At 37.6% G+C, this 26627-nt stretch overlaps 1 protein-coding gene across 2 annotated transcripts; it reads left to right on the top strand.

Annotated features, from left to right (window-relative positions):
* The first annotated feature begins 176 nt into the window (after positions 1 to 176).
* LOC117422740 (serine/threonine-protein phosphatase 2A 56 kDa regulatory subunit epsilon isoform-like) lies at positions 177 to 17267 on the top strand. 2 transcript variants are annotated; one of them, XM_034905755.2, is made up of 14 exons: positions 177 to 655; positions 3218 to 3378; positions 8292 to 8488; positions 9259 to 9360; positions 9754 to 9846; positions 10787 to 10917; positions 11023 to 11082; positions 11353 to 11461; positions 11836 to 11889; positions 11990 to 12040; positions 12766 to 12885; positions 13020 to 13147; positions 13271 to 13372; positions 16301 to 17267. In XM_034905755.2, exons 2-14 carry the CDS (start codon positions 3222 to 3224, stop codon positions 16398 to 16400), a joined length of 1404 nt encoding a protein of 467 aa, XP_034761646.1. In that variant the 5' UTR covers positions 177 to 655; positions 3218 to 3221; the 3' UTR covers positions 16401 to 17267. The 2 variants fall into 2 exon arrangements, with proteins under 2 accessions (XP_034761646.1, XP_034761647.1); XM_034905756.2 differs by having other exon boundaries at positions 3215 to 3378.
* The last annotated feature ends 9360 nt before the right edge of the window (positions 17268 to 26627 follow it).

Raw genomic sequence — 26627 nt, 5'->3', positions numbered from 1 at the left:
TTTGGCGGCATGGGTAGGGCCCAGACCCAGACGGCTAAGCCAGCAACTGGCTCGTCCTCATTCCATACGGGTCCTTTTCCACCTTGGCCTCCTACCCAATCTCCTTCCTAGTCTCTTTCGCTCCAACCCAACGTATTTATTCATCTCTCTGGGAGGGTCTCTGCATTAGACAATTGATGGACGCCTTGAATCAACCAATCCCTCTCGTCTTTCTTTCAAACCGACCAATGGCTATCGTACGTGGGGCAGACCCCGGCAGCAGGCTAGAGTGTGTTTGTGTTATGTGTGCCATGGACTCAGCCCAGTAATATTGACAATAGGGTGAAGGGAAATTGCCCCAAATCACATAGAGAGAAAAGAAAAATACAGAGGTGGCCTGCAAGCAGTAAATTCTGTCATTCATCAGGGAATGTAATTAGTTTAGATTCGTTTTTATATATTTCGTTATTAATGGGACTCGGAGGATTATTTCGTTAGAAGGTAAAAAAGAGGTGCTTCTGGGTTTGGCTTTCTGGAAAAGGCCAAGATTGCTTTCCTGCTGCTGCTGCTGTTGGGAGAGGCTTATTGTACAGGACTAAAAACATCCAAGTGTTGATAGAGTTAACCGGGATCATTACATCTTATTATCTCTGTTCCTAGACACAAGAGGATCAAGGTAAAGTGCAATACGTTTCCTTACGTCTAGAGCCGTGCTGATAGGATGTCCATTTAATATAATAGATATGTCCTTACGGGTTCAAACATAATCAAAACATCAATAGGCATATGTAGCGTTTTATATGCAGAATCATTAAATGTGATTTAACTTACTGTATTATACAAATACAACGGTACTAGTGTAGTGCCGTAGTTAATGCAAACTGTTTACTTGGATTACTGTGTTGAAGGCCTACGTTACAGGAGTAAGCCGTTTTATTCATGGCTCAATGAGTTTAGAAATATTCACTAAATTGTTTTTTACTTTAATTGAGTAGTCCGCAAAGAAAATTAAAAGTTGCTGAAAAATGCAACAAATTAATGAGACGAGAGGGGTTGTATACCAAGTGCAGCCGTCTGTAACAAAAAAAAGTTGTTAGAAATAATTAAGGCATAAACATTTTTTTTTATCTCTTTGAACAGATTGTATTTTATGATTGCTGGACTTTGTATCGTATCGACAGCATTACAGTTGTCAGGTTGCATTTGTAGCGGTGATGTACTGCAGACCCATCCAGATAGTCGAAACTTTTAGTTAAAGGATGGGTTACTAACTTACTGCTTGTTTTGTTTCTACCTTTCTTAAAAAAAAAAAAAAAAAAAAGGTGCAGTACATCCTGCATGTCAGTTCATCATCAGTTAGGCCAGCCATTGAGCTATGCGATAGACTGTATCAAATCTCATTGATAGTCTTTCACACCTTTTAGGAATTTAAGAAGGTTGCCTTGATGCATTAAGGTATTTCCTATGTCAGAAATTTGTACAAACGTCACCCCGGTTTTAACTTTTTGAAGGCTTATGTACAAGATGTGTGTGTCCTGTTTCAGCGTGCTGCCTTAGCACACGCCTCTTCTCACATAGTAATGGCTGAGCACGTTTATGAAATTCCTGCAATACAACAATAATGTTGCAGGATTTGCATGCAGGCTGAGCTGCTAGTTCCTTTTAAATGATCTTTACTGTACAATTTTCTGTTTGCAAAGGGTGTCATACTGTAGTCATGTTGAGTACTGCACTTGTAATTTTATAGCTCAAGTGTGTACTGTAGTGTGATCTTAAGATTTTGTCCAAAAATACATTTGCATAGGCTGCATGTCCATGCTTGGGTGGATATTTATCTATGAATAATCTGTGCAGTAGTCATGGTTTAAAAGTCAACATTACTACAGCTTTAACCTCGTTTAGGCACACATTTCAATACAATAACTGTATTTGTGATGTATTGCTTTTATGATTTAACTGCAAGTGAAGTTCCACATAAGTGACTTGTAGAGTTTAACTAGATGGGCAGCACATGCTCAAGCTTAGCTGCAGAAATAATTTAAGTGTGCATGCCTGTGACTCATTTCAAGATACACAAGTTCCAAATCTGACTGCATGGTATATGAATGAGCTCTCTCTCTCTCTCATTGATTACTGTTAAACCTCATGAGTGATTTATAACGTTAATAGTTTGAAACTGATACACTGTACTTGATTTATTTATGTCAATGGGACAACATGTATTTGCTGATGTAGCAACTCCAGGACTCGCCATCTTATGGTGTTAATGGATGCAGTAGCTATGTGGTGTTTGTGTAATCCCATTTCCTTAATAGAGGTGTGATTAACTATCAACCCTGCAGTGCTTAATACAGATCTGGGAAAGATAACTCCACTGAAATGCATACAGCTCTAGTAGCCTAGTACAGGAAGCTGAGTTTAGGAAGGATGACTCCACCTTAAATAGCAGACTAGTAAAACTCTAATATGTATATTGATTCAATTTTCTTATAAAACCATGAAACTATCTAACTGCTTACTGTAATGCTGAAAGAGTTACTATCTTAAAGAAGGAAATTGTAGTGGGAAACTGGGTAACATTGTGTTACAAAAGTGAATAAACTATTTAAAATGTACTATTGTGAATGTGAGTTGCTTTTCTAAGTGTATTTCGAAAGTTGAAAAGTACATTTGAGTGAGGCTGTGTGGTCTAGTTATTAAAGAAATGGGCTTGTAACCAGGATGTCCCTGGTTGAATCCCACCTCAGCCACTGATTCATTGTGTGACCCTGAGCAAATCACTTAACCTCCTTGTGCTCCGTCTTTCGGGCGAGACGTAGTTGTAAGTGACTCTGCAGCTGATGCATAGTTCACACACCCTAGTCTCTGTAAGTCGCCTTGGATAAAGGCGTCTGCTAAATAAACAAATAATAATAATAATTTGTGAGCCCTTAGCACAACTTCGGTTTTGTGTGTGCTGTACTGTTTTTTTTTTTTGTTTTTTTTAGTGTCGCTGTCATTTGTATTGTGATAAATAAAACAAAGCACCTCTCGTTTTTGCCATTGAACATACAGCCCTTGAATGTGCAGGAGTTTTGCATATACCATATATTTCAAAACCACAACCTGACACTGCTAAATACTGATGCAGTACGATTAGTCTCTGTAAGTTGCCTTGGATAAAAGGCATCTGCTAAATATATAAAAAATAAGAAGAAATGGAATTCCTCATAACTCCTATTTCTTTCCCACCCAGTAGGGATATGTCCTCGGCAGCCACCACTCCTCCATCAGTGGACAAAGTAGATGGATTTTCTCGGAAGTCCGTCAGAAAGGCCAAGCAGAAGAGGTCGCAGAGCTCTTCACAGTTCAGATCCCAGGGCAAAGCTATAGAGTTAACACCTCTGCCTCTGCTTAAAGGTAACCTGCTTTTCGTGTATTTTGATCTACAGCCGTCTACAGTATTTGTTTTCATTGCATTATTTTTCAGTGCACCTACCAGTAACATCACATCCTGTTGCAGGCTGTTTTGGTTTATTTGTTGCAGCATTGCAAATTCCACTGGTCTGGTCTTGCTCTATATGCTTTCACTGCTTTACACAACTGGGGGCAGATTTTTCAAATTATTCTTAGTGTGCACCATATGCAGTACAGTGTGTGTAATATATATATATATATATATATATATATATATATATATATATATATATATATATATATATATATATATATATATGAATGACTAATTCTAAGTCTCATTCTGATCAGTACCTCTGCACTCGCGTTTGATGCATTCTGATCATTTAAATGCTATTAAATGGCGGTGCTACAGTATCAGAACAACTTCCTTGTTTCTGGAATAATTCACTTATTTTAAATACCGCTGATCATCACGTCTTCATAATCAGTTATCTAAAACTTTGGGTTCAAAGTCTTGTTGCCACATCAGAATCATAAGGCAAGCGTGACATAAAGGTTGATTTTATATTGGTCTCTGCCGCTCACAGTTTGTAATGGCTTTCACTTTATACTCTCTTACTGTTGTGTTTTGACACATCAGTCTTTCCTTCCCTGAATGGAATATTACATTACTAGGAGATACCTTCCTGTTACAAATTCTGTTTTCATTAACCTTGTATGCAATGCTCTACATTGAAACTGATAGTTAATTACAGTTGTGTTGCTATTGTAAGCAGGCTCTAAGACTGCGTGTGATGCGGTATCACGATAGTATGATGTGTATATAGATCAGTAGCCATTGTCTTCTGTAGTCCTTTCAGTTTTAAATATTTCCCATGCCTGGATTTGAACTGTATCAGTAACATGATTTTACTTTGCTTAGTTTCACTATATAATTAGACAGACTTCAGTACATGGTAAGAATAGGACTGATCTTGTTCTGTTAAGGCCTGAGTCATGACTGTGGTGCCTGTATGGATTAAGAGTGCCTTTTTCAATTTCCTCGGACGGTCTTAATGCAGTCCCACAGTCGAATTCCCGAATCTCACTGTCCTATTTTCAGCTTGAGCGCTGTACATAAATTTGAATGCAATTCATTGGCTTTTCAAGGGCAACTCCACTTGCCATTCCCTCCTGGCCGTTCCCTCATTAAAGTGCTTTTAGTTTTGGGTGAGAGGCCTGAGAAACCAGAACATGCCAGTGCTTGAGAAGTGAGGTTTTGCTGGTAGATACGGGTAGATGGTTGGAATTTTTAAATGCTCCTCCAAGATGTAAATACATTTGTAAACCAGAATTCTCTATTGTAATGATCAAGTCAGTCATCCATCCAAGACACACCTATTTTATTAAGAGTTAAGCTCATTTTGAAAATCTGTTTTCTGACATCATAATGCCACTTAGAACATGATCACTGGTCACTTTTTATTTTTCTACTGTAACTTTAGGTCTTTGTCAAACCTACTCCAGTACAACATGAACCAGTGAAAATATTTGATACCAGGCTAGCAAAACAGCATAACTGTCTGTTATAAAAGTGGTTTAGAAATGGTAGAAGAGTATTATGTGCGAATCATGTATTCAATCAGTAGTCTCTCTCTGAAGAAATAAGCATGATTTTTCACTTTTTTGCCAAAACAATCAGTGCTACTTCTGAATACGAACAGTGATGCCCTACCTAATTAATATGTTGCTAATCAGTTTTAGTTTTGTAAACCGCTTTAATTGCATTATAAAAATCATAATAAACAAATCCATCAGTAACTTCCGCTCTGGGGACACAGTGGCCTTTGCAAACAGATTACCAGTAATGTAGGTCATTTCTATCGTTAGGATAGACACTATTTCCTTTTCACATAACTGTGGTGGCCCTTTAACACTCTGTTTCTCCTGTGTCTCGGCACTTGTGGAATAAAATGGCTAAATAAATCCAGTAATATCAATATATTATCCTGGGCCACTAGGATGTTTCATGTAACGTTCCTGTACACCACACACCGTAACAGCCGTTGGACACAATTTGTCTTTAGATCTTTGCTTGACTCACCATGACACAGGATAATCTTGAAAAAGTAACGTGCATGCAGAACATGTGTGTATCTATAAGCTGAATGAAACCATGTGAATTGATATTTGGAGTTGCACCAAGGATAGCCATCCTCTCCATGCGAATATTTGTGTTGCTTTTTTTTAATGAAGTGTGTTATAGAAACTGACATTTTTTTGATTGAATTTGATTGTAACCCTTTTTCAAGACAGATACACACTGGCTTTTTTTTCTAACTATATTGATCTGGTGTTTTAATATTCATTTTAAACAGAGCACATAGTAATTTTCACACAGATATTTCATGTGTGTTTCAGTAAAAGTTATTTTCTGATGCTCATCAATGAAAGCAGATGTATAAAACCTTTATTCAAAATACCAGATACAGTAAGCAGAAAATGGGCACACTTACAACGGTGATATAAAATTGCATGTTGCGCTCCCTAACAACTGTAGAGATAAGATGAATGCATCACACCGCAAATGAAGTTCCCTCTGCTGTAGCTTGTGTTACACTCTATGTTGTGACTGTCTTGAACTGGCTAGAGATCCCCATGCTTATGTGTGGGTAAATTGTTTATAAGATTGCAAAACGTGAAACGGGACGAGCAATTTGAATGAAAATGGAAGAGAGTTTGCTGAGAATGAGAATGCAGCCGTAGGGTGAGATGTGTGTTCATACTGTGCACGGTTCAAGCTTCTCTTTCAGATGTGCAGCTAGTATCCAAGGGGGAACTTGATCCACTCTGCATTTCTTTGAGGGTATCCTTTTACAAGACAGTTTACCAAGTTAAACTTGCTTTTTAAAGCAGGTCTGCTATGTACAGGATTTTCCGAAGCCTCATACGCAGCAGTTTCCATATGATCTGTAAGCCATGGTTACAGTGAGTTCATACTCCACTGAACTCAGGAAGTCCAATTGGAAATGTTAGCTGTGAAGAAGACATTCATTATTTAACCTGGTATTGTATCTTCATTTTGTTTCTAAAGTGTCAGCATAGGGTCACATTTTTTATGCAGACTGGTGCTGTACTATGTTTTGAGCCCAGGTTTCTCATTGCAGTATACTTGTTCTTTTGGAGCTTAGCAAACATACTGTATTTCTCACAGTAAAAACCTTTTCTAATTAATCTGATTTGAGGAAACAGTCATGACTACTAGTCATAGTTGGAGGACAAAGATGTATATATATTAGCATTTTGAAACTAAAGACTGGAAGCAGCTGCGCAAACACCCTGCAATCTTATTTTCTGTGCCCGGTCTTTCTATTTCTAAAGTCTCAAGTGTCATTTATCCAGAAAGTTGTTACTTGTATGTTTAAATAAAGTTTTCAAGGTTCAATGAAACTGCTGGTATTTATAGTCAATATAAATGTTGCAGTAGCCTTTTGGCAGTGGTGCTTTGGGAAAGAAGTTCACGTGGCTTCAAGCACTGACAGGACCCTGAGAAAGATGAATGCCATCGCTGTACAGTAGAAGCACACAAACATGAAGTTACTGCTCATGCAAGATGTTTTAATCTGTCAGCTGAAACGCTACAGGGGCAAAAAGGAACTGTTTCTGTCCCGGCACAAGGCAGTGCTTCATGTTTGACTTGTAAACAGATTAGATGCTTTATTTGAAACGGCTCTTCTTTTTGTAATTATCAATATTTAGATCCATTTAAGCCCATTTAACATACTTTTTTAGGTTAAGGACCCATTGAAATCTTCTGGTACAGTACTGTAATTACACAAAGCAGAAAATATTTTCTGAGAGGCTTGACTTCATACAGTTATGTTGCAGCTATGCTTTTCATACATGGAGAAAGTCTGATTTAACAATGTAAAAATGAAAAGCGGTCTATTGAGTTAGTAAAAGTGAATCGGTGCACTAATCCGGGTATTTTTATCTGTCTCTCTTTAAATAGCCGTGGTTAGGTGAGTAGCTTTTAATTATATGAGATACCATCCCAGCTTGAGTATAGTCATTATTTTTCTCAACCCATTGTAGAGAGTATACCTGATCATATAAATTCCATGCAAGCATGCACTATGCAAATCTTTATCTGGAAAGAAAATATGAACATGAATGTAAGTACTAATTTAAATAATGAATATAGCCTTCTTTCTGTGACATTTTCATTCAAGATACAGTGTGAAGTGAATTTGAGAATGCAAGAAATGCATCGAATATGCATACTGTATATGAGGAAATAATTGTGTTTTTTTTTTCCCCCCTAAGTTAACAGAAGCTTAAATGAATGTTTATTGTATCTGTGTAATTCAGCTTGGTTGTATGTAGAACATAATGTACAAATTCACATACTGCACTCCAAGTAACTCCAGCTGGAGCTAGACAGAGCTGTGATGTAGGGTAGATACTGCCAGGGAGTCTTGTACAGTAAAGATATTCATATCTATCCACTTCATTATCAGGTACTATTACTCCTAACTCAACCAGTGGAATGCATGACTGTGCATCAGATCATATCTGGTTTTGTTCTCACAGAAATAAGCTTTCTTTTGCAGATATCTAAAACTGTGGATGATATAGCTTTAACATATATATGTTCAAGTGTCGAAACAACAAATGGCCGAGTTAACAGAAATATAAAACAGCGTATAATGCGATAAGTGTGCTCCCTCCTGTTATGTTTCGTATTCATTTGCTTTAGACAGGCACATTTGAATGGAAAAAGCCATACACCTCCATTTAGTTTTCCTTTGCTTGTCCAGCAGGAAATGTCCACAGCAGAGTTGTTTTCCTGTTCGTTGACGGTTGATGTCTCATCGTTGCGTCTTTTTTAAACGCGTCAGCTCAGACTTTCCTTTATTCTTTTTTTCGTGCAGATGTTCTAGCCGCAGAGCAGCCGGAGCTGTTCCTCAAGAAACTCCAGCAGTGCAGCTTCATCTTTGACTTCATGGATACTTTATCAGATCTCAAGATGAAAGAGTACAAACGCTCCACCCTTAACGAGCTTGTGGACTACGTCACCGTCAGCAGGGGTTACTTGACAGAACAGGCGTACCCCGAAGTAGTAAGAACGGTAAGGCTGTATTGCACTGCACCCCCCCTCACCACACATTTCGGAAATGTCACGATAAAGCTGTTTGTTTGATGGTTTAGAAACTGTATTGTATGTACATTTGTTGGCCAGCGCTGATAGTTAATTTTCCACATGTCCACAGTATGTTAAAACAGGATTCATGTGACTAGATTACTTTAAGACCATCCATAATTACAGTAGCATCACTCATTAGTCTTTTTTTCAGTGTCTTTTCTACTTTAAGACCAGCTTCCTGCAGGGTTTAAGATACAGATCTTCAGGTCCTCACTTAATTGAGGAAATCAACTTAATTGTGTTGTAATTGGAGGTCAGTTTTCATTCATTTAGAACCTTGCATCTCTGGAGATGTGGACATAGTCATTAAATGGGTGCAAAAGTCTTTGTTATGAAAGAACCATGTAATATTCAGTATGGAGTCCTAGGAGAATCACATATCCTAAGTCATAGTTACAGAGGAGAAGCCATCTGGGGTATACTACTGTAAATAAAGAGCTTAAACGTTAGCTTTAACTCTATGCAAGATGTAGCATTCTTCACTGTCCCCTTGGTATTAAATCTGCAGAAAAAAATGATATTTGTATTTACTGCTATACTGTAGGAAAATGAAAGTTGAGTTGATGTAAACAAATACATGACTACTGAAGGTTTTTACTGTGTGCAGAATGAAAGAAAAGCCCATTCATTTGATGTATAGAATAGGGGTCTAAGGCCAAGGCAGGGTTCTGAAAAACATCCTTTTATGTTGCCAGGTTTCTTACAATATATTCAGGACCCTCCCTCCCAGCGACAGTAATGAATTCGATCCAGAAGAGGACGAGCCGACTCTTGAAGCCTCTTGGCCACATTTACAGGTAGACATGTGACCAATTACTATTACCAGGAAAAAAAGGTCCTGACTTCAGACACACATTGCCTACATTAAATGTTCTTTATTGCAAAGTTGTATTCATGGCTCATTCATTCAATCTACATTCTGTTGTACAACCATTTCCTCCCACCCTTTTGTTAACTGTACTGCTTATAATTATAATTAGTATTTCTTTTTATGATGTTGAGGGGTGTGCGTTATCTGCTGCTGTTTTCCAGGAATCCTACAGAGTAAAAGCAATCATCAAATCATTACATAAGCACAAAAATATATCCCACAACCATATACACCTTTTATAGAGCCTTCAATCTTTAAGAGAACCACAGTTTTAATACTGTATACTAATACACCTTACTTTATTGTATTTTTTCTGCAGCTTGTATATGAATTTTTCATAAGATTTTTGGAGAGTCAAGAATTCCAGCCCAGCATTGCCAAAAAATATATAGACCAGAAGTTTGTACTACAGGTAAGATCATTTTATTTTACAGTTATTGTTCACTGCCCTGTTAAACTTTTATCAGGGAAATTAAGAAATGGAGAAAGCCATTCAAATGAGTCATTTCCAGTTTGTTGCATAAGGAATAGTGTATTGGGCAAGGTACCTTGGCTCTATACAGTGTGTCACTAATTGTATATATTGTCTAGCACACATGCAGAAGAACAGCACAGGAAACTTGTTTAAAAGTGTGTCTGCTTGGACTGGGATTTGTGTTCATGCAAACCAGTTACGTTCTCCAGTTACCATTTTAATGGAGTTAATTACATTGCCATCGTAGACATATCAATAGGAAGCTGCATTGTCAGAAACATGTTAATCGGTGCCTCTCTGAAAGACACTTTAAAACAATACTTTTAATATGAATATTAGCTGTTTGATCCCTTGTCCCATTGTGGAATCCCCCCTAAAGACTCCACATTGTAAGAGCTGTGACAGATAGTGCTGCTAGTTTTTAATCCTGCACAGACTTAACCAGAGCAGATACATTTCAAATTCAACCTTTCCTTCTGCTGGATCTTTGCCAAGGAATATGTTTATTATTTCTTGTGAAGCATTTTCTGGGAGGCTTGTAGGTCTGAAGAAGCATCATTTACCTTGGATGTCTTGTTAGTTTACACTTGATTCCTTCTAGCAGCCTTTGTGATATAAATATTAAGATGCAGCAGCCACCACGATTGCTTCCAATTTCATTCCAGATTCGTTAGAGGTGGCATAAGCTGGATTCAAACCAGAGACCCAGATAAAAAGCTTGTGCGTTAACCCAATGTGCATCGATGTAGGTTGCAGTTCCAACCCCAGACTGAACAAATGTATCGAGTAAAAAAGCTTGAAGTAAAACCACGCTTTATCTTGCCTTATTCTGCTTTCAAACTGGTTATTGTATTTGCTTTGCTTGTTTTGTCTGTAGCTTTTGGAGCTGTTCGACAGCGAGGACCCACGGGAACGAGACTACCTGAAGACAGTCTTGCACAGAATTTACGGAAAGTTTCTTGGTCTTAGGGCTTTTATACGAAAACAGATAAATAATATTTTTCTACGGTAAGCAAACATTTCATTTGAAGCATTTAATTAAGTGTTTTGTTTTTGAAGTGAAACCAGTTCATTAAAATCATTGCTTTTCTTTCTTGTTTCCCTGTTGGTTAGTTTTGTTTATGAAACCGAGCACTTCAACGGGGTAGCAGAACTTCTGGAGATACTGGGAAGGTATGTGCCGTGCTTGTCACTGATGACTTCGTTTTGCTGTTTTCCTGAAATGCCAGTTAAGCAATTAGAAAACCTCCTTGGTTTGCTATGGGTGTCATGGTCTGGTGTAAATCCACTATATATTAAGAGCTGTAGTTTATTAAGACACCAAAGTCAGTATATATAGACATAGCTATATACAGTATTTTGTATGTCTACTTACTGTAGCTGAACCCTTTTTAATGTAAAAGCTGTTTTTATTTTATTTTTTTTCTCCCCTTATTTCTTCAGCATAATCAACGGCTTTGCTTTGCCTCTGAAGGCTGAGCACAAACAGTTCCTGGTGAAAGTCCTGATCCCCCTGCACACTGTTAGGAGTTTATCACTCTTTCATGCACAGGTGTGGCACGTTATTAGGATTGCCTGTAGCTTAATTATGCAACTGCAGTTCATTTAATGTACTATTTATTTGCATTCCCAGTAATGCTTAGTTAAAAAGACCAGTAGGCTTTATTTGAATTTTTTTGCCTGTTGTTCTATAGATTGCATTACACTGTTCAGCAAATAGCACTACTGTTTTGTGTTAAAAAATGTGTTAATTGAGGAAGTGTTAATGTCTGCCTCTGTTAACACGACAGCTATGAATTTATTTTCAAATGGAAATAATGTGCACGGTGTTAATGTTTTTAAAGTTACCAATACATATGTCACATAAACTTCCCTATTAATATTCAATTCCATACTGGTAAAGTTTGTCATTATTTTGTTTTTCAGTTGGCATATTGCATTGTACAGTTTCTAGAGAAAGACCCAACATTAACGGAACCAGTAAGTATTTTTATCTCTCCTTTTTTCGTTGGCTCTGTATATGATTGTAAGTCATTTGTATATGAAGTTGTCTGATAACCTTTCGTATTTGTTTATTTAGGTTATCAGAGGCTTACTAAAATTCTGGCCGAAAACCTGCAGTCAAAAAGAGGTAATATTTAGTTTTGTATCCATGCTCAGGGTTTGTTATAAAAATCCCTGTTGGCAGGATTTTTTCCATTGATACAGTAGTGTTCAGATGTTTAACCTCTTGCTTCACATTTCAAAACAAATACTGTTGATAGCACATAGTCTCAGAAGGATCCAAACAGACGTCAAAATGGCATTTAAAAAAAAAAAAAAAGTAATTGTGGGGGATTCATCTCAATTTAGTCTGATCAAATGTAAAACAACAAATTAGCTTATATTGGGTGCTGTTTTGGAGCTAAAGCAAGTATTTGACATTGCTCTCCTCTAAATGTCAAGTTTGCTGTTCAATGCAGAGTTGTCTGTTGGTGCTAGTGCAGTACAGAAACTGCTTCAAGGCACCATTGGTATAATGACATGCAGCTCTGGCCTTTCGTTGCTGGTGGTACCCATCACTCCCTTCAGCAGAATTGCTCTGCGAGTCCATATTCGGTAAGGCCAACCACAAAGGCATTTAGTTTGTAATGTTAACACTGCATGGCTAAGTGAAGTAAATACAGTCCATGGCAGACGACTGGTGCGCTGCAGGAAAGAAACCTCCACTCGAAACATTCTGTAATGTGCTTCTGTATACAGTGCTGGGGATTCATGTGATTAGTTAGCTTGGGGTTAGCTTTCAGCAAGGCCCCTTGTGGTGTGTGATTCAGGTTATCACTGTTCTCATGGCACCATTCCTGCGTCTTTTCACAGGTCATGTATCTTGGAGAGCTAGAAGAGATCTTGGATGTGATCGAACCATCCCAATTTGTAAAAATTCAAGAACCACTGTTCAAACAGATCTCCAGATGTGTGTCCAGCCCGCATTTCCAGGTCGGCTGTTGGTTTATTTATGCATAGCTGCACATAATTAGTTAGTTATTTCATCATCGTAAATCAGTAGATTTTGGGGGAAATAATAATAAATTATAAAAATACTGTGCTATTGTGTTTTTTTTTTTACGTAGGTTGCTGAAAGGGCACTGTATTACTGGAACAATGAGTATATCATGAGTTTGTTAGAGGAGAACTCGAACGTCATCCTGCCCATAATGTTCGCTAACCTTTATAGGATCTCCAAAGAGCACTGGAATCCGTAAGTACCACTGCCAGTCTACTGCTTTGGAACTCCATTCTGTGATGATCCCAGATTTGATTCTGGAAATCCCTTGCATATTATTGTATAAACTTACATTCTTTACATGTGCATTTTTTTCAGGGCAATAGTTGCATTAGTCTACAATGTACTCAAGTCATTTATGGAAATGAACAGTACCCTGTTTGATGATCTGACAGCCACCTATAAGTCTGATCGTCAGCGGTAAGTAAGCCCCTTGTTAGTGAGACTGTGTTGTATGATGATGTCTCAGGTGCAGAGTGAGATTAGAAGAATGGGGATTATTTTGTGGGCACAAATAGATTCTCTCTAATTTTCATTGCATCTTTTCTGAAGAGCTGCTTTTTTATTTTCAAACCAAATGAAAAGACTGTGTGAAGTCTTGAATGAATTGTAATGTAATGGTGTACCCCCACCACCAACACACTAAACTCCTAGGGGCCCTATGACTCCAGTCGTGCTTAACTCACTGATGACTGATTCACTATGTAACACAATTTTTGTTCCTGGGTAGTAAGTGTTATTTCCTAATTGCTTATGTCTCAAAAGTATAGAAAATGGCTATTATTCCCCACAAACTTTGCTTTTGTGACCAGGACAGTGATATTTTAAAATTTACCTATTTCCAATGAGAAAACGGGCGAATTTGTGTCTTTTCGTTCACATAAAGTCAGAAAAAAACAACATATGAATCCAAATTAACATGTATTTATACTAAAGTAATACAAAAATGACTACAAAAGATTTGGAAGTAAGTAGTTTTTCGAGATTTACGATTATACTGTAAATCACTTTCACGAATCAGCCCCCAAATGTAGTCTCCCATCATGTTCTCGTTATACTGTCCTTGGTAGCAGCGTTCAAAGTCCAGTATATCCTGGTGGAAGCGCTCGCCTTGCTCCTCCGAGTACGCTCCCATGTTCTCCTTGAATTTATCAAGATGAGCATCAAGGATATGGACTTTGAGGGACATCCTACAGCCCATTGTGCCGTAGTTCTTCACCAGAGTCTCAACCAGCTCCACATAGTTTTCGGCCTTGTGATTGCCCAGGAAGCCCCGAACCACTGCGACAAAGCTGTTCCAAGCCGCTTTCTCCTTACTAGTGAGCTTCTTGGGGAATTCATTGCACTCCAGGATCTTCTTTATCTGTGGTCCGACGAAGACATCGGCTTTGACCTTTGCCTCAGACAGCTTAAGGAAGAAGTCTTGAAGGTACTTGAAGGCTGCCGACTCCTTATCTAGAGCTCTGACAAATTGTTTCATAAGGCCCAATTTGATGTGCAGTGGTGGCATCAGCACCTTCCGGGGGTCCACCAGTGGCTCCCACTTGACGTTGTTCCTCCCCACAGAGAACTCGGTCCGCTGTGGCCAGTCCCGCCTGTGGTAGTGCGCCTTGGTGTCCCTGCTGTCCCAAAGGCAAAGATAGCAGGGAAACTTTGTAAAACCGCCTTGGAGACCCATCAGGAATGCCACCATTTTGAAGTCTCCTATGACCTCCCAGCCGTACTCATCATACTCCAGCAAGGTCTTGATGCTGTTGTAATCCTCTTTGAGGTGCACCGAGTGAGCCAGGGGAAGAGACGGGTACTTGTTACCATTATGGAGCAGCACGGCTTTGAGGCTCCTGGATGAGCTGTCAATGAAGAGGCGCCACTCATTCTGGTTACAGGCGATTCTGATTGCCTCGAACAGACTAGTCACATTGTGGCAGAAGCAGAGCCCATCTTGACGGGTGAAGAAGCTGGAAAAAGGTTGGTGACGCTTCCTCTGATCTGCGACTTGCACACTTTCATCCAACAAGTTCCACTGCTTGAGCCTAGACGTCAAAAGCTCGGCATTGGACTTGGTGAGACCAAGATCTCTAATCAAGTCGTTGAGGTCTTTTTGGTTGGGGTAGTATGGGTTTCTCTCCTCAGCTCCACCTCTGAAATTGTCATCTGGATCTACAACGTCTTCCTCGCTCTCTGACTTGCTGCTCTCTTCTAAAGACGGCTGCTCTCTCTCCGGAGGAGTGGGTACGGGGAGCTCATGGCAGTGTGGCACCGGGGCGATGGATGAAGGAAGGTCCGGATACGTGATAGCAGGTGCATTCTTGCCAGTCCGACGTTTGGAAGGGTCCACCATGCAGAAGTAGCAGTTGCTTGAGTGGTCAGTGGGTTCCCACCAAATTCTTGGGATAGCGAACTTCATGGCTCTCTTTTCCCCTCTGTACCATCCTACAAAAATACATTTATTTCACCCATGACTAATGTGTAAGAGATTCTCGCAACATTTTTCATATATGATATATTTTTTTAATAACATTGAAAATTGTAAAACATTTTAAAATTAAAAACTTTTACAATTTTAAAAATTAACACATTTTTTAACATAAAATAACGAGCAACAATTGTCCATCTTTCCTTCCAGAGTTTTTTTGCAGTGCTCGCAGGTGAAATGAGGTGCCCAGGGTTTGTCTTGATCCCCGACAGGCATGCCGAAACATGCCTTGTAGGCCTCACACATCTTAGCAGATGCTTCCACGGAGTACTTTTTTGCTCTTGTCTTGATAAATTGGCCGCAGACATAGCAAAATGCGTCTGCCGGATGCTTGCAGCCTCTTGATGCCATCTCAGAAAAATGCAGATATGTACCCACTTAGGCAGCTGGAACTAAACTGAACTGGTGGGCTTAAGGCCCCTGTATTTATACTACTATTTATATTACTAGAAAGTTCTAGAAGTTACTCCAAGTTTACTCAGCACTGAATCTATCTGGAATGTTCTGGAAAATTAGGTAAATTTCAAAATATCACTGTCCTGGTCACAAAAGCAAAGTTTGTGGGGAATAATAGCCATTTTCTATACTTTTGAGGCATAAGCAATTAGGAAATAATACTTACTACCCAGGAACAAAAAAAAAAAGAAATTTGTTACACTGTGTTTTATTTATTGATTGATTCTTTTTTTTCCCCATGTGGATGCATTCCAGTGTTGCCACCATCTTCCTATCATGAACAGTCAGCCATTCCTGACTTGTGATTTTTTTAGTTTTCCAAATGATAGTTCAGCTTTTGCATATGTTGTAGATCTGTCCTAAGAGGAAGGGTTGTACAGATCAGTAAGTGACTCTTTTTTTTTGCACCTCCACAGAGAGAAGAAAAAGGAGAAAGAACGGGAAGAACTGTGGAAAAAGCTTGAGGATCTAGAATTGAAGAGAGGTCTGAGAAGCGACGGGATAATCCCCACTTAACGAAGAAACTGCTGCGCTGTTAGCTTGTGGATACACATTTATGTAGTATGAGATGGAGCAACAGTTTTCTGTATTGTGCAACTTACTTTACGGTAGATTCTCACGTCTGTTTCATTATTTCAACAGCACTGTAAATAACTTTCCTTCCCTTAAATATTACGCTGAAAGAAAAAGGACTTTGGTCCAAAGTTTGGACAGTAGAGGAACATTAAAAAGAAAAATAAACTCTTCTGTAAATTTAGAAATTGTTTTAACCCCGTTCTTCAAGCATTTTTTTCTTGTCCTTGTATGGGTGCTGCATTAAATGTTTGGAGAAGACTGCAGCCTCTGTGATCCAGTGTATAAAGAATTCAGTGTTTATCCTTGGCAGATTAGAAGAGGATACCCCTGTCTGGAGGATCATGTTCAAACCTTTATCCCCTCCGAAAACTGCTGCAGATCATTTATTTCTTACAAGTTTTTGAAAGGTTCTATTAATTGTGGAATTTTAAGGTTTGTGTGTAGATGATTTAACGAAAACAAAAAAGGAAAAAAGTCTTTGCACGCAATTTCTTTTCTTTTTAAACAAGTCAAGCTGTCTCTGTGCATCAGCTCCAAAGCAATTGGATTAGTTCTGTCAAGGTTTGGTTCACTATTTTAAGCAGTCCCTGCTGGTATCAGTCTGGCACTGTTACCTTGAATCGATAACCTATTTAAAAAAAACGATATATATATATATTAAGCCTATAACCATAGAGGTTCCCAGGTCAATGACGTACAGTAAGTAACTTGTACTACTCCTGTTATTGTGAAAAGGAACACTACTTGTGTAAGTACTTCACAGTATTACAAATCTGTATAACATTGTTATTAAATACAGTACATTCATATCTTGTATCTTGTAGTTATTAGCTTATTTTTCATAGGAACGTTGAGATCTATATATATATATATATATATATATATATATATATATATATATATATATATATATATATATATATATATATATAAATAAAAAAAAGAGAAAAAAGTGGTATAATGGAACAAAACTTGCTGGTATTTCTGATGCCATTTGAAAACAGGTTCCTGAGAGTGTTCGGGACCTTCTCACCTTCGTGCTCTGGTATACAGTAAAACTAAATCTGCGTTGACCCTTTCAGACTCATTGTGTGCTTTTAGCATGACTCGGATGTGAAAACAAATGGTTGGATCAATCTAAAATGTCTAATTATTTTAAAAAAATAAAGGTATGTTAAATTAAACCTGGTTTGTGATAAGAAAACAAACAAAACACAATAGATTAGTGCTGTGGTGTTTTTGGTGCTTTCAATTTCTTAAACGGCTACTGGCATATAACCAGGGTAGGCTATAAGTGTTTTTTTTATTATGCAACCATTGATGATAAACTTTCCATATTAGGTGATATAGGGAGATTGCAGGTTACAGTAAAACTGCAGCATTTTAGCTGAATCAAAAGGATTGATGTTAAGTGACAAGACGCCAGTATTACCAACTGTTAGCCTCTTAGTAAAGGACTGAGCTTTGGTCCAGTCTGGTACAGATCTGTACCAATTGCCATTTATTTTCAACAACATTTGTAGCATTTTTGTTTTTGAAGTGTCCAAATACTTCAGGGAGTGCTAAATGTGTAAACAAGCAGTGAGGTTTTGGAAAAGACCACACAACTGCACAACTAATGTAGAATGAGGTGTGTTTGTGTTGACTATCTAAATCCTTTGTTTTTAGCTGTTTTCCAGCCTCAGTATCTTGTGTGCTGACAGTGTCAGGACAGTGTGGAATGTTTCTTTTACTTGTGGATATTTTTGTCTAGGTGCTGCCTGATCGTGAGTATCCCCTTGAGGCCTGGACAGGCTGGGGCTGCACCCTGCCAGCGGCTGGATAATGTTGTACTTGGACAGCAACCAGTGCTGGTAATATCACTGTCATTTTATGCTGAATGTAGGCTTAAGCTATTCAAGGGAGATTGGGGCTAAACAAAAAATAAAAATAGAAAGAAAAAAAAAGACTGGATTGAATGTAATCTTGAAATGTAATTGTTTCTGTAAGACAGATTCTTTAAAGGGTTTGAGAGCAACTATGTAAATCTGATGACTGTAAGAATGAAATAAAAGAAAAGTATTCCTTCTAAACAACCTGTCTTTGCCAGGCCACTTGTTAATTAATGGTAATAATAAAAATACTGCTTTACTTTTAAAAAATGTATCGCAGTTTAAATCTTCACTAATTCAATTTGTTAATGTTCTGCTGCGTAATGCAAACCTTACGTCCCCAGTGTTCTATGGTAAGCCCTGATGTTTTTTGGAATCTTGCTGTATTGTGATTCTTCTAGTGTTTGAAGTTACTATGTAGGTATGGATAGTGTTAGTTTAATATAAGAGGTACCTTTGAGATCTGAATTTTTTTTTTTCTTTAAAGAAGTTAGATAATGTTTGAACAGCTGTTTTACCCTAACTTGATCTGTTTTATATAAATATTTGATATTTTTAAAGTTGTGAATGACATTTTTACTTTTCCAGGATTTCTGTACATATTAACTTTTGTATAAACTGTAAACTCTGTAATGTTGGAATTTGTAAAGCATGTATAATCCTGGGAAGCAATTTGCAGAAGCCAAGGTGAGACATGTGAAAGGAGAAGCAAACTGTAAAAGTAAGCTAGTACCCTTGAGGTGTCTGGGGCAAGACGATGCTGATGACCCAGAATTGCAGCACTTTCAACAAAACAAAGCCAAAAAAACACCTGCAAACCTAACAAAAGGGCAAGTTTGGATCAAAAACTCTATATCAAAGGATATAAGGTGAAACTAATAAGTAGACAAATGTCATCGGCAAGAAGCTTTGACAGGGTGCTTGCACAGCAACAACATTTACAGTGCAAGCCTTTAGTAAATGGGATAAAACAGTTTTTTTTTTTCTTTTAGTATTGTGTTCCACTTGCTAGAGGTTCTGTCCCACTTAAACAAGAACCAGAGCGGTTTGCCAAAATGAGGCCAAGTGATCTTGGTCATGAGAGGATCACTGCTTCAGCTGACAATTTGTATCCATTTGAAGTCTGTGACCGAATAGTTTCAGGGATCTGAACCCAGCTCGGCACTGCCACCTGGAATCAGTCTATGCCATTCTGTTGTTGGGGCACTCTTGTTTTTATTGCTAAAATGTCTGATTGGGACTCGTGGCTTGGAAAAAGCATTAGATGAAAGAAACCAAAAGCTGTCAATTATTATTAAAAACAGACAAGTGGAGGACATCAGGAGTATTTTGAATTGAATTTGTGAAAGGCACATTAGATTAAATATATTTCATGCAGTCAAGGATGTAGTTCCATTACACAGCTTATTAGAATGTATGTGATGGCAGAAATCGCTGGAATATGCAGGGAATGTGTACACCACTGCAACAGTTTTATAAATCTTCACACTATTAAAGGTATGACCACTTTTTAGAGTAAATAACTTGTGTACTGATGAAGCTTTCTCAATGCAGGTCTGGCAATATTGTATTTCTCATACTTCGTTCAGGTAATTGTGTATGCAGCGATAGATGAGTATTTTTTAAACCTTATTGCTGGTTGTACTGTATTGCATTTATGGGATGTAAATGTTATAAATTGGTTGGCCACAGGAGGGCAGCAAAAACTTACTTGGTCACAATCAAACATTTCCTGTCGGTGAAAAGATTGCACAGTACAAGAAGCCCTGAAAATAAAGTAAATGTAGTATTCTGTGCCTGCAAGACCTGTATTGCTGTGTTGGCACTGTGGATAGCAGGGAAATTGTGGTGTCTTTCTCAGACACTTTGTATTTTATTAAATTACCCTAATGGAAATTCAAATTAAAGATTGAAAAAAAGTTTTTGCAACAACCCCACCACTGGTTAATATGGATTATCTGTGTAAAATGAAAATGAGGCATTTTAGCTGTGCAGCAAGTTGCATTTTATAAAGGTCTAGAATCTACACTGGAAGACATGCTATTACAAAGTTTACTGTGTGGCATATTTGAGGTAAAACAGCCCTAAAGAATATGTAAATATGTTATAAACAAGAGTTAACTGGATATACATAGCTGTAGCTAAAACATTTGTAAAACATCGCTAGTACTTTTATAAAACTTTAAATTAGCAATAATAAACTGTTAATCCTTGTTGGTAAAAATCCAATCTTTTAATAATTCATATCAAGATGTTGTATAAACAAATCCTTAAACTGTGCCCAGATTGTATTTCTGTAGACATTACTATTCTTGTTACATCTGGCTTCCTATTGATTTATGTATAACTGCTCGGCTATCGCTGGTACGTGCACTAGCAGCAGCAGCAGCAGCCTCCAAGTATGCAAAGCAACAATATAATCATAAATATTTACTCTGCTGTGTTCTTAAATGAAATACACGATGAAGTTAAAATTGTTTAATCTCCCTTGGGCTTTTAGAGACTTTTTAAATGCTGTGTTATTTATTTATTTATTTTAAACAGTGGTTGTGTATTTTTTTTTAAAAAACATCTTTCAGCCTGAGGTTGACACCTTACATCTTCTGTAGATTCGGAAGCAAATAAAATAAAGGGCACATAAACACAGACCAGCAAACAAAGTGGCATCCGATTATCCTGAGCAATAGAGAACAACCTCAGCATGCAAGCAATAGAGAACAACCTCAGCATGCAAGCAATAGAGAACAACCTCAGCATGCAAGCAATAGAATGTGATAAATGGGTAAGAGAGGGGTAAAAAAGAAACAACATTTTAAATGGCATTTGTAACTATCCTTTAATTGACTGTGTGCTACCCCTCTTGCAATGTGCACTTGGAGCAGTTAAAGCAAAGGGACTTTATGTACCATTAATTGGGACAGCACCTCTGGCAAATGGAACACAATACTATCCCATTTACTAAAGGTTTGCACTGTAAATGTTGTTGCTGTGCAAGCACCCTGTCAAAGCTTCTTGCCGATGACATTTGTCTACTTATTAGTTTCACCTTATATTCTTTGATTGAGTGTGTTTGATGTTATGGCCTGTCAAAACGTATCCTTTTGTTAGGTGTGAAGGTGTTTTGTGAGGTTTGGGAGAGTAGGCAAAGTGGCATAGTGGGTTAATGGACTAGCCCGTGTGTACTTATTTGACTTAAAGGCCATTCTAGTCCATCTTGAGGCATCCACTCAGGTTAAGGGAGATGGGACTGTCTGTTTAGGAAGAATGAGTGAGAAACAGCATTGCTTCCACCGCCAGTGCAATTAGGTTTTTGCAGTGTTGCTATTAAGTGCCAGAATAAATGAAGAGTTTTTGTCCCATATATAATTCTAAATGAACTTAATCCAACCTGAAAGTCCTGAAATTGGTTTCTTTTAGTACTAAACAAAGGAAACAAGCAAAAATGCAATTTTTAAAAAATAGATATTTTAAAAATATCAATTTATAGAAAAAAAAGCTATACAGTGTGTAAAATATGAAACATTTTGTGACAAGGAAAGATGCAACCTATTCCTTGAAAAAAACCAAGCCTTCAGTTTAAAATAACAAGAAAAAAGATCAAATTAATTTATGGAACGAGACACAGAGAATGCCTGGCTTACAGATTGCTTCTGCAGTGTGTGCTACACTTTGCAACACAGTAACACATTTCCTGTCTTGTATATATAAAAAAATTCAAATGTCACCTTAGCTGAACCCTTCATAAAATATATGCTGTAGTGTTTAGATGCAGCAATTCTCAATTTCCTGAAATAAAGGAATCAAACACAATAAACCCAGCTACACACAATAGGAAAGTGAGGGCGAGACCTCCGTCTTCATTGAGGGCAGAAGAATCGCTTCCCACTCAATTAACTATCAATCTTATCTTCTTCTGTTTGGTGATTCTCAAGCTTTTTGTACCCTGGAGCCAGATAAAGGAGAAATTAAGATGTACACAGAACATACTTGGAATATAGATTTGAAACCTCGTCCAAAAAATCTTCCAAAGGGTAAAGTCCAGGTATTCCTACGATTTAAGCTGCTGAAATACTGATTTAAAAATACTGAATAAAATTGCTGGCAGATGAGATCCACTGAGGGTTATTGCAATACCATTGGGGCCCTCAGCAAAGCCTCCAGCAGTTGGTGTTGCAGCATATATGTGTTTTATTTGTGAATAAAGCATTGATTTTCCAATGTTGTTTTAATATTCTTATATTTAGTTATCTGTATAATCCCATAGCATGTAAAAAAAATGGCCCATTACATTTTTTCTTTAAAAAATACGAAGTAAAATTTTAAACAATTGCAATTTATTTATTTATTTATTTATTTATTTATTTATTTATGCTAGCATTATAAATGTTGCCTAACCCAGTTGTTACTTAAAAATTGGGGGACACATTACTAACCCTGCAATTGTTGGGGTGCCACAGGGTCTTGCTATTCACACAAATGGGATCATGATTTTCTTAATCCACTCCGAAAGCATTACCCTACAGGGAACACACTTTCATTTTGGTTATAAATATAGCTGTTGTTCAAGTGCATGGCATTATTTTGTTTTTATTCGATTAAGAAAACGTTCAATGAACAAAGAATTCAGAAGAGAGGAATCAACCAAGTGGATGCATGATTCCATGATGCCCGAGGCTTGCCGACTGTCTGACTCAACAACTACCTGCTTTGAATTTGCACTTCCTTTGTACTAAGCAATTCATTTAAGGACCTCCAGCAGTTTATTGTATATGCCATTGAAAAGGGATCCCCATCTTATCAATTATACTGCCTAGATAGAGCATTGTCACATAGCTAAAGGGGTTCAAATGCTCTACATTATGCAAACTGGAGAAGCTCCAAATTAATGTTATTCTTCCTTTAAGAAGACAGTTAAAAGTGACGAAGGCCACAAAGCAAAAAAGAGTCTACATTGTTCAGTGTGTATCTCGAATACAGAGCCAACTCATTTCCTTAGGATGAAAGCGTATAGGAGACTTTAAAAAGCTAAAAACAAAAAAAGTAATTAATCAAAAACACATTGACTTGTGAAAATATTCCTTTAGTATGCATGTGTGGGTGTAAAACATTGCTTTTCATAAGAAATACTGCAAGCTGTGGCAGGCTGGTATTAGTTTTCATTTCTTATGACACCATGTTTGGTAAATAGGATAAAATAATACAGGCCTGCCCCTGTGGATAACTGATTTAATAAGAACATGTTCCCTTCAATAGAAATGCTAGCTGCCTTGTTTCTAACTTTCCCCTTCTGTTCAGACATGTGAGTATGTGGTTCTTCCACTCTTTTGGTCCCATCTTCTCAATACTCTCCTAGAATCAATGTGAACAAATGCAAACAACATAGCACTTGAAATTATTCACTCTTCACCATGTGTGGACAAATCCCTTTATCTATGGTGGTATATGTTTGCTCAGAATACAGTACCTTAAGTAGGCTTGTTGTTAGCAATAACCACTATGGACTTGGCAGCTATGTCACAAATAATACCTAAAAATAACTAATCAACTAAGGTCTCTTATTTCTTACTGCTCCTGACAATAGTGGTGGTAACTTCTTCTGCTACAGATGCTGGAAGGTAGCAAGAGATGCATGCAATGAACACTTTTCGAAGAAGATTAATTTGATAATGGTGGATAGTTGTGTTATAATCATTAGGGTTTGACAGTTAAAATGGAAAGTCTCTGTTTGGCTTAATTTCCAAGGAAAACATGTTACGCAAACCGTGTCGCGGAGATATTTCTTTGATGAGATTTCAGTTAGTCATTACCATCATGGACATGAAAGAGATCCACAGGAGCAGGATGAAATGAACATGAGTTGCCATTATAAAGGAGAAGGGTTATAGCTGTAGCTGGCCCTGATCTCAGCAATACTGTTCATATCTGACCTTTAAAAGCACTCACTACCATAATATTTAACCTACAGGTCCAAACAAGCCTTATAATTCTATAACTCCATGTATTTGTAGTCTTGTATGAGGTGGTACCTGCAGCAGCTGCCTTACTGTACTGTACCAGACATTTCAAAGTGTAGAAAATATGTGAGAAATGAAAGTGCCGCTCCATAATGGTAAAGGGATGAAAGTGGTACTGAAGTGTATGTGTGTTACAACATTCCAGGAGCTGATGAACAGGCTGGTTTGATGTTAAACCAGCCCAGGAAATAGTATAGAGACTCCAGACACGGATTGCAGATACAAGCACAGTTAGTAAATTCTTTATTAGTATTCACTACAGTTCAAGTCACAACCCCAACAAACCAAGCATTTTACCTTTTTATACATGTGGCCACTCCCCAATTAGCACCCAGTTACCTAATTGGTGAATAGCCACACATGTGATTGTGGGCAGGGACAGATTTATTCACTATTTACAGGGCTTGTGTCTTGCCACATTGACCATGTTTTGTTTCCCCAATGTCTTCATTTTCCCAGAATGCTTTGAGGGTTAGACTCAGGTAGGACCGACCAGCAGTCTACAGTAAGCCTATTTAAGCAAATGGTCCTATCTTCATGCAACCAACCCCAGCACAATTAGGGACAGTTCAAATTTGTAATTATTTTTTTAATTAAAAAACTGAAGTGTCCCAGTGAATCAGGAGCTATGGCCACCCTTCCCCTAAAGCATAGTTACCAAACACAAAGAAATGATATATAAGTGTAAAAGATGGACATGATTATGTAACACTGTAGTCTTAATATCAAGTGTTTTACACTCAAAACAACACCAGTTAATCTAGTTGAGAAGCAATACGACTTGATTTCTGATTTGCGTGCTCTCTGTGCTAATGTTTCTACATCTGGTGCACTTGAAGTGCAATGCTCCCATTCCTTTTTTCTTTCCACACAAGAGATCATTGTGTGAGCCATTGTAAAGATAACAAAACACTTCAGGGGAATCAAGTGGAGCCGGAAAGACGGAACAAAGTACATCTGTATGTACATCTCCAGTGCTGTTTTTGGCAAGAGGTTCGTCGAATCATTCTCACATCACTTCCTTCACACACAGACAGCACAGTGCAGTGCTGTTATTTGACATGGGCGCTGCCTTGGGGTTATTTGTACTGACTGTTTCATATAAATCAGTACAAAGTAAAGTAAATGAGTGTAATAGGTGGGTGGTTAGGAAAACACTCTCAGCAAAGTCTAAGAAGCTCCTCTCTTTAGTGTTGTAAAATGCAAGTGATTATTATTATTATAATTATTATTATTATTATTATTATTATTATTATTCATTTCTGTTCGTGCACAAATTGTATTTTTTTAAATCTATGTAAATATGACCCACTGCAAATGAAACATACTGCACTTGACATATTTCTCTGTATCCTCAATATATCTTTGATCTAGAATTTCTTGATAAACTTATTTCTATATCATGAAGAGCTATGTTTATACTATGAATGACATCAGCTGTCAGTTTTTCTAATATTTCTTTTACAGGTTTTACTGTCGATAATATCTCAAGGATTTGGGACACACAAGCACATTTGATTCCATATCCTGCCTATGGTAAATATTCTATTTGTATTTGATATTTCTGTAACCTGTTAATCAATTTATACTAATGGTTCCTATACACACTGGTATTTGTAATAAGCACTGTATTTAACCACTTCAAAGCACTCCAACCCATAATTAAACATGCAGAAGCATAAATAACTACAATGTGCTTTCATTTTCAAAAAGAAAACACTGTAACACTGTCTTAATGAAAACACTGTAACACTGTCTTAATGAAAACACTGTAACACTGTCTTAATGAAAACACTGTAACACTGTCTTAATGAAAACACTGTAACACTGTCTTAATCCAGGCTGTTAGAATGCTTAGGCTCAGGCGCAGATGGAACATTATTGTTCCATTATCACCAGGGCAATCAGAGAAATATGACTTTGTGAACAGATTTGACTTAGAAAAGAAAAAAGTACCTTTTTTCCACTGAACTAGTTACAAAAAAGAAAATTTTCCCAATTAAGCTAATGTACCTTTTCAGCCTTGTTGCTTAATTTAATTAACCTGCTCCTGTGTTTGTAGCCTGAGGGAGACGATAAGCTCAGTGATGATAACACTATCACAAAGGGAGACTTTTCTCTGAAAAGTCCATTAATAAAAGACAAAGAATGTCTGGAGAACATCGATTCGATACATACTGACACCGGTCTGTTTGTTGTCCTTTGTAAGTAAAACATCTGGACTGTGACTCATGTTTTAATTTAAAAAGGAAACACAGGGATTCCAGGGATTAAAGCTAAAG

Source organism: Acipenser ruthenus, chromosome 18, assembly GCF_902713425.1.
Source record: "Acipenser ruthenus chromosome 18, fAciRut3.2 maternal haplotype, whole genome shotgun sequence".
Lineage (NCBI taxonomy): Eukaryota > Metazoa > Chordata > Actinopteri > Acipenseriformes > Acipenseridae > Acipenser > Acipenser ruthenus.
Note: the sequence above shows the minus strand (reverse complement) of the source record. Positions and strands in the feature narration are given on the sequence as shown.

What these genes read in the sequence shown, in the direction of transcription:
- LOC117422740 (XM_034905755.2), top strand. Translation starts at nt 3,222, where the DNA reads ATGTCCTCGGCAGCCACCACTCCTCCATCAGTGGACAAAGTAGATGGA. An exon ending in ACCCCGAAGTAGTAAGAACG is followed by an intron (nt 8,489 to 9,258) that starts GTAAGGCTGTAT and finishes TTATGTTGCCAG; the next exon opens with GTTTCTTACAATATATTCAG. An exon ending in CTTCTGGAGATACTGGGAAG is followed by an intron (nt 11,083 to 11,352) that starts GTATGTGCCGTG and finishes TTATTTCTTCAG; the next exon opens with CATAATCAACGGCTTTGCTT.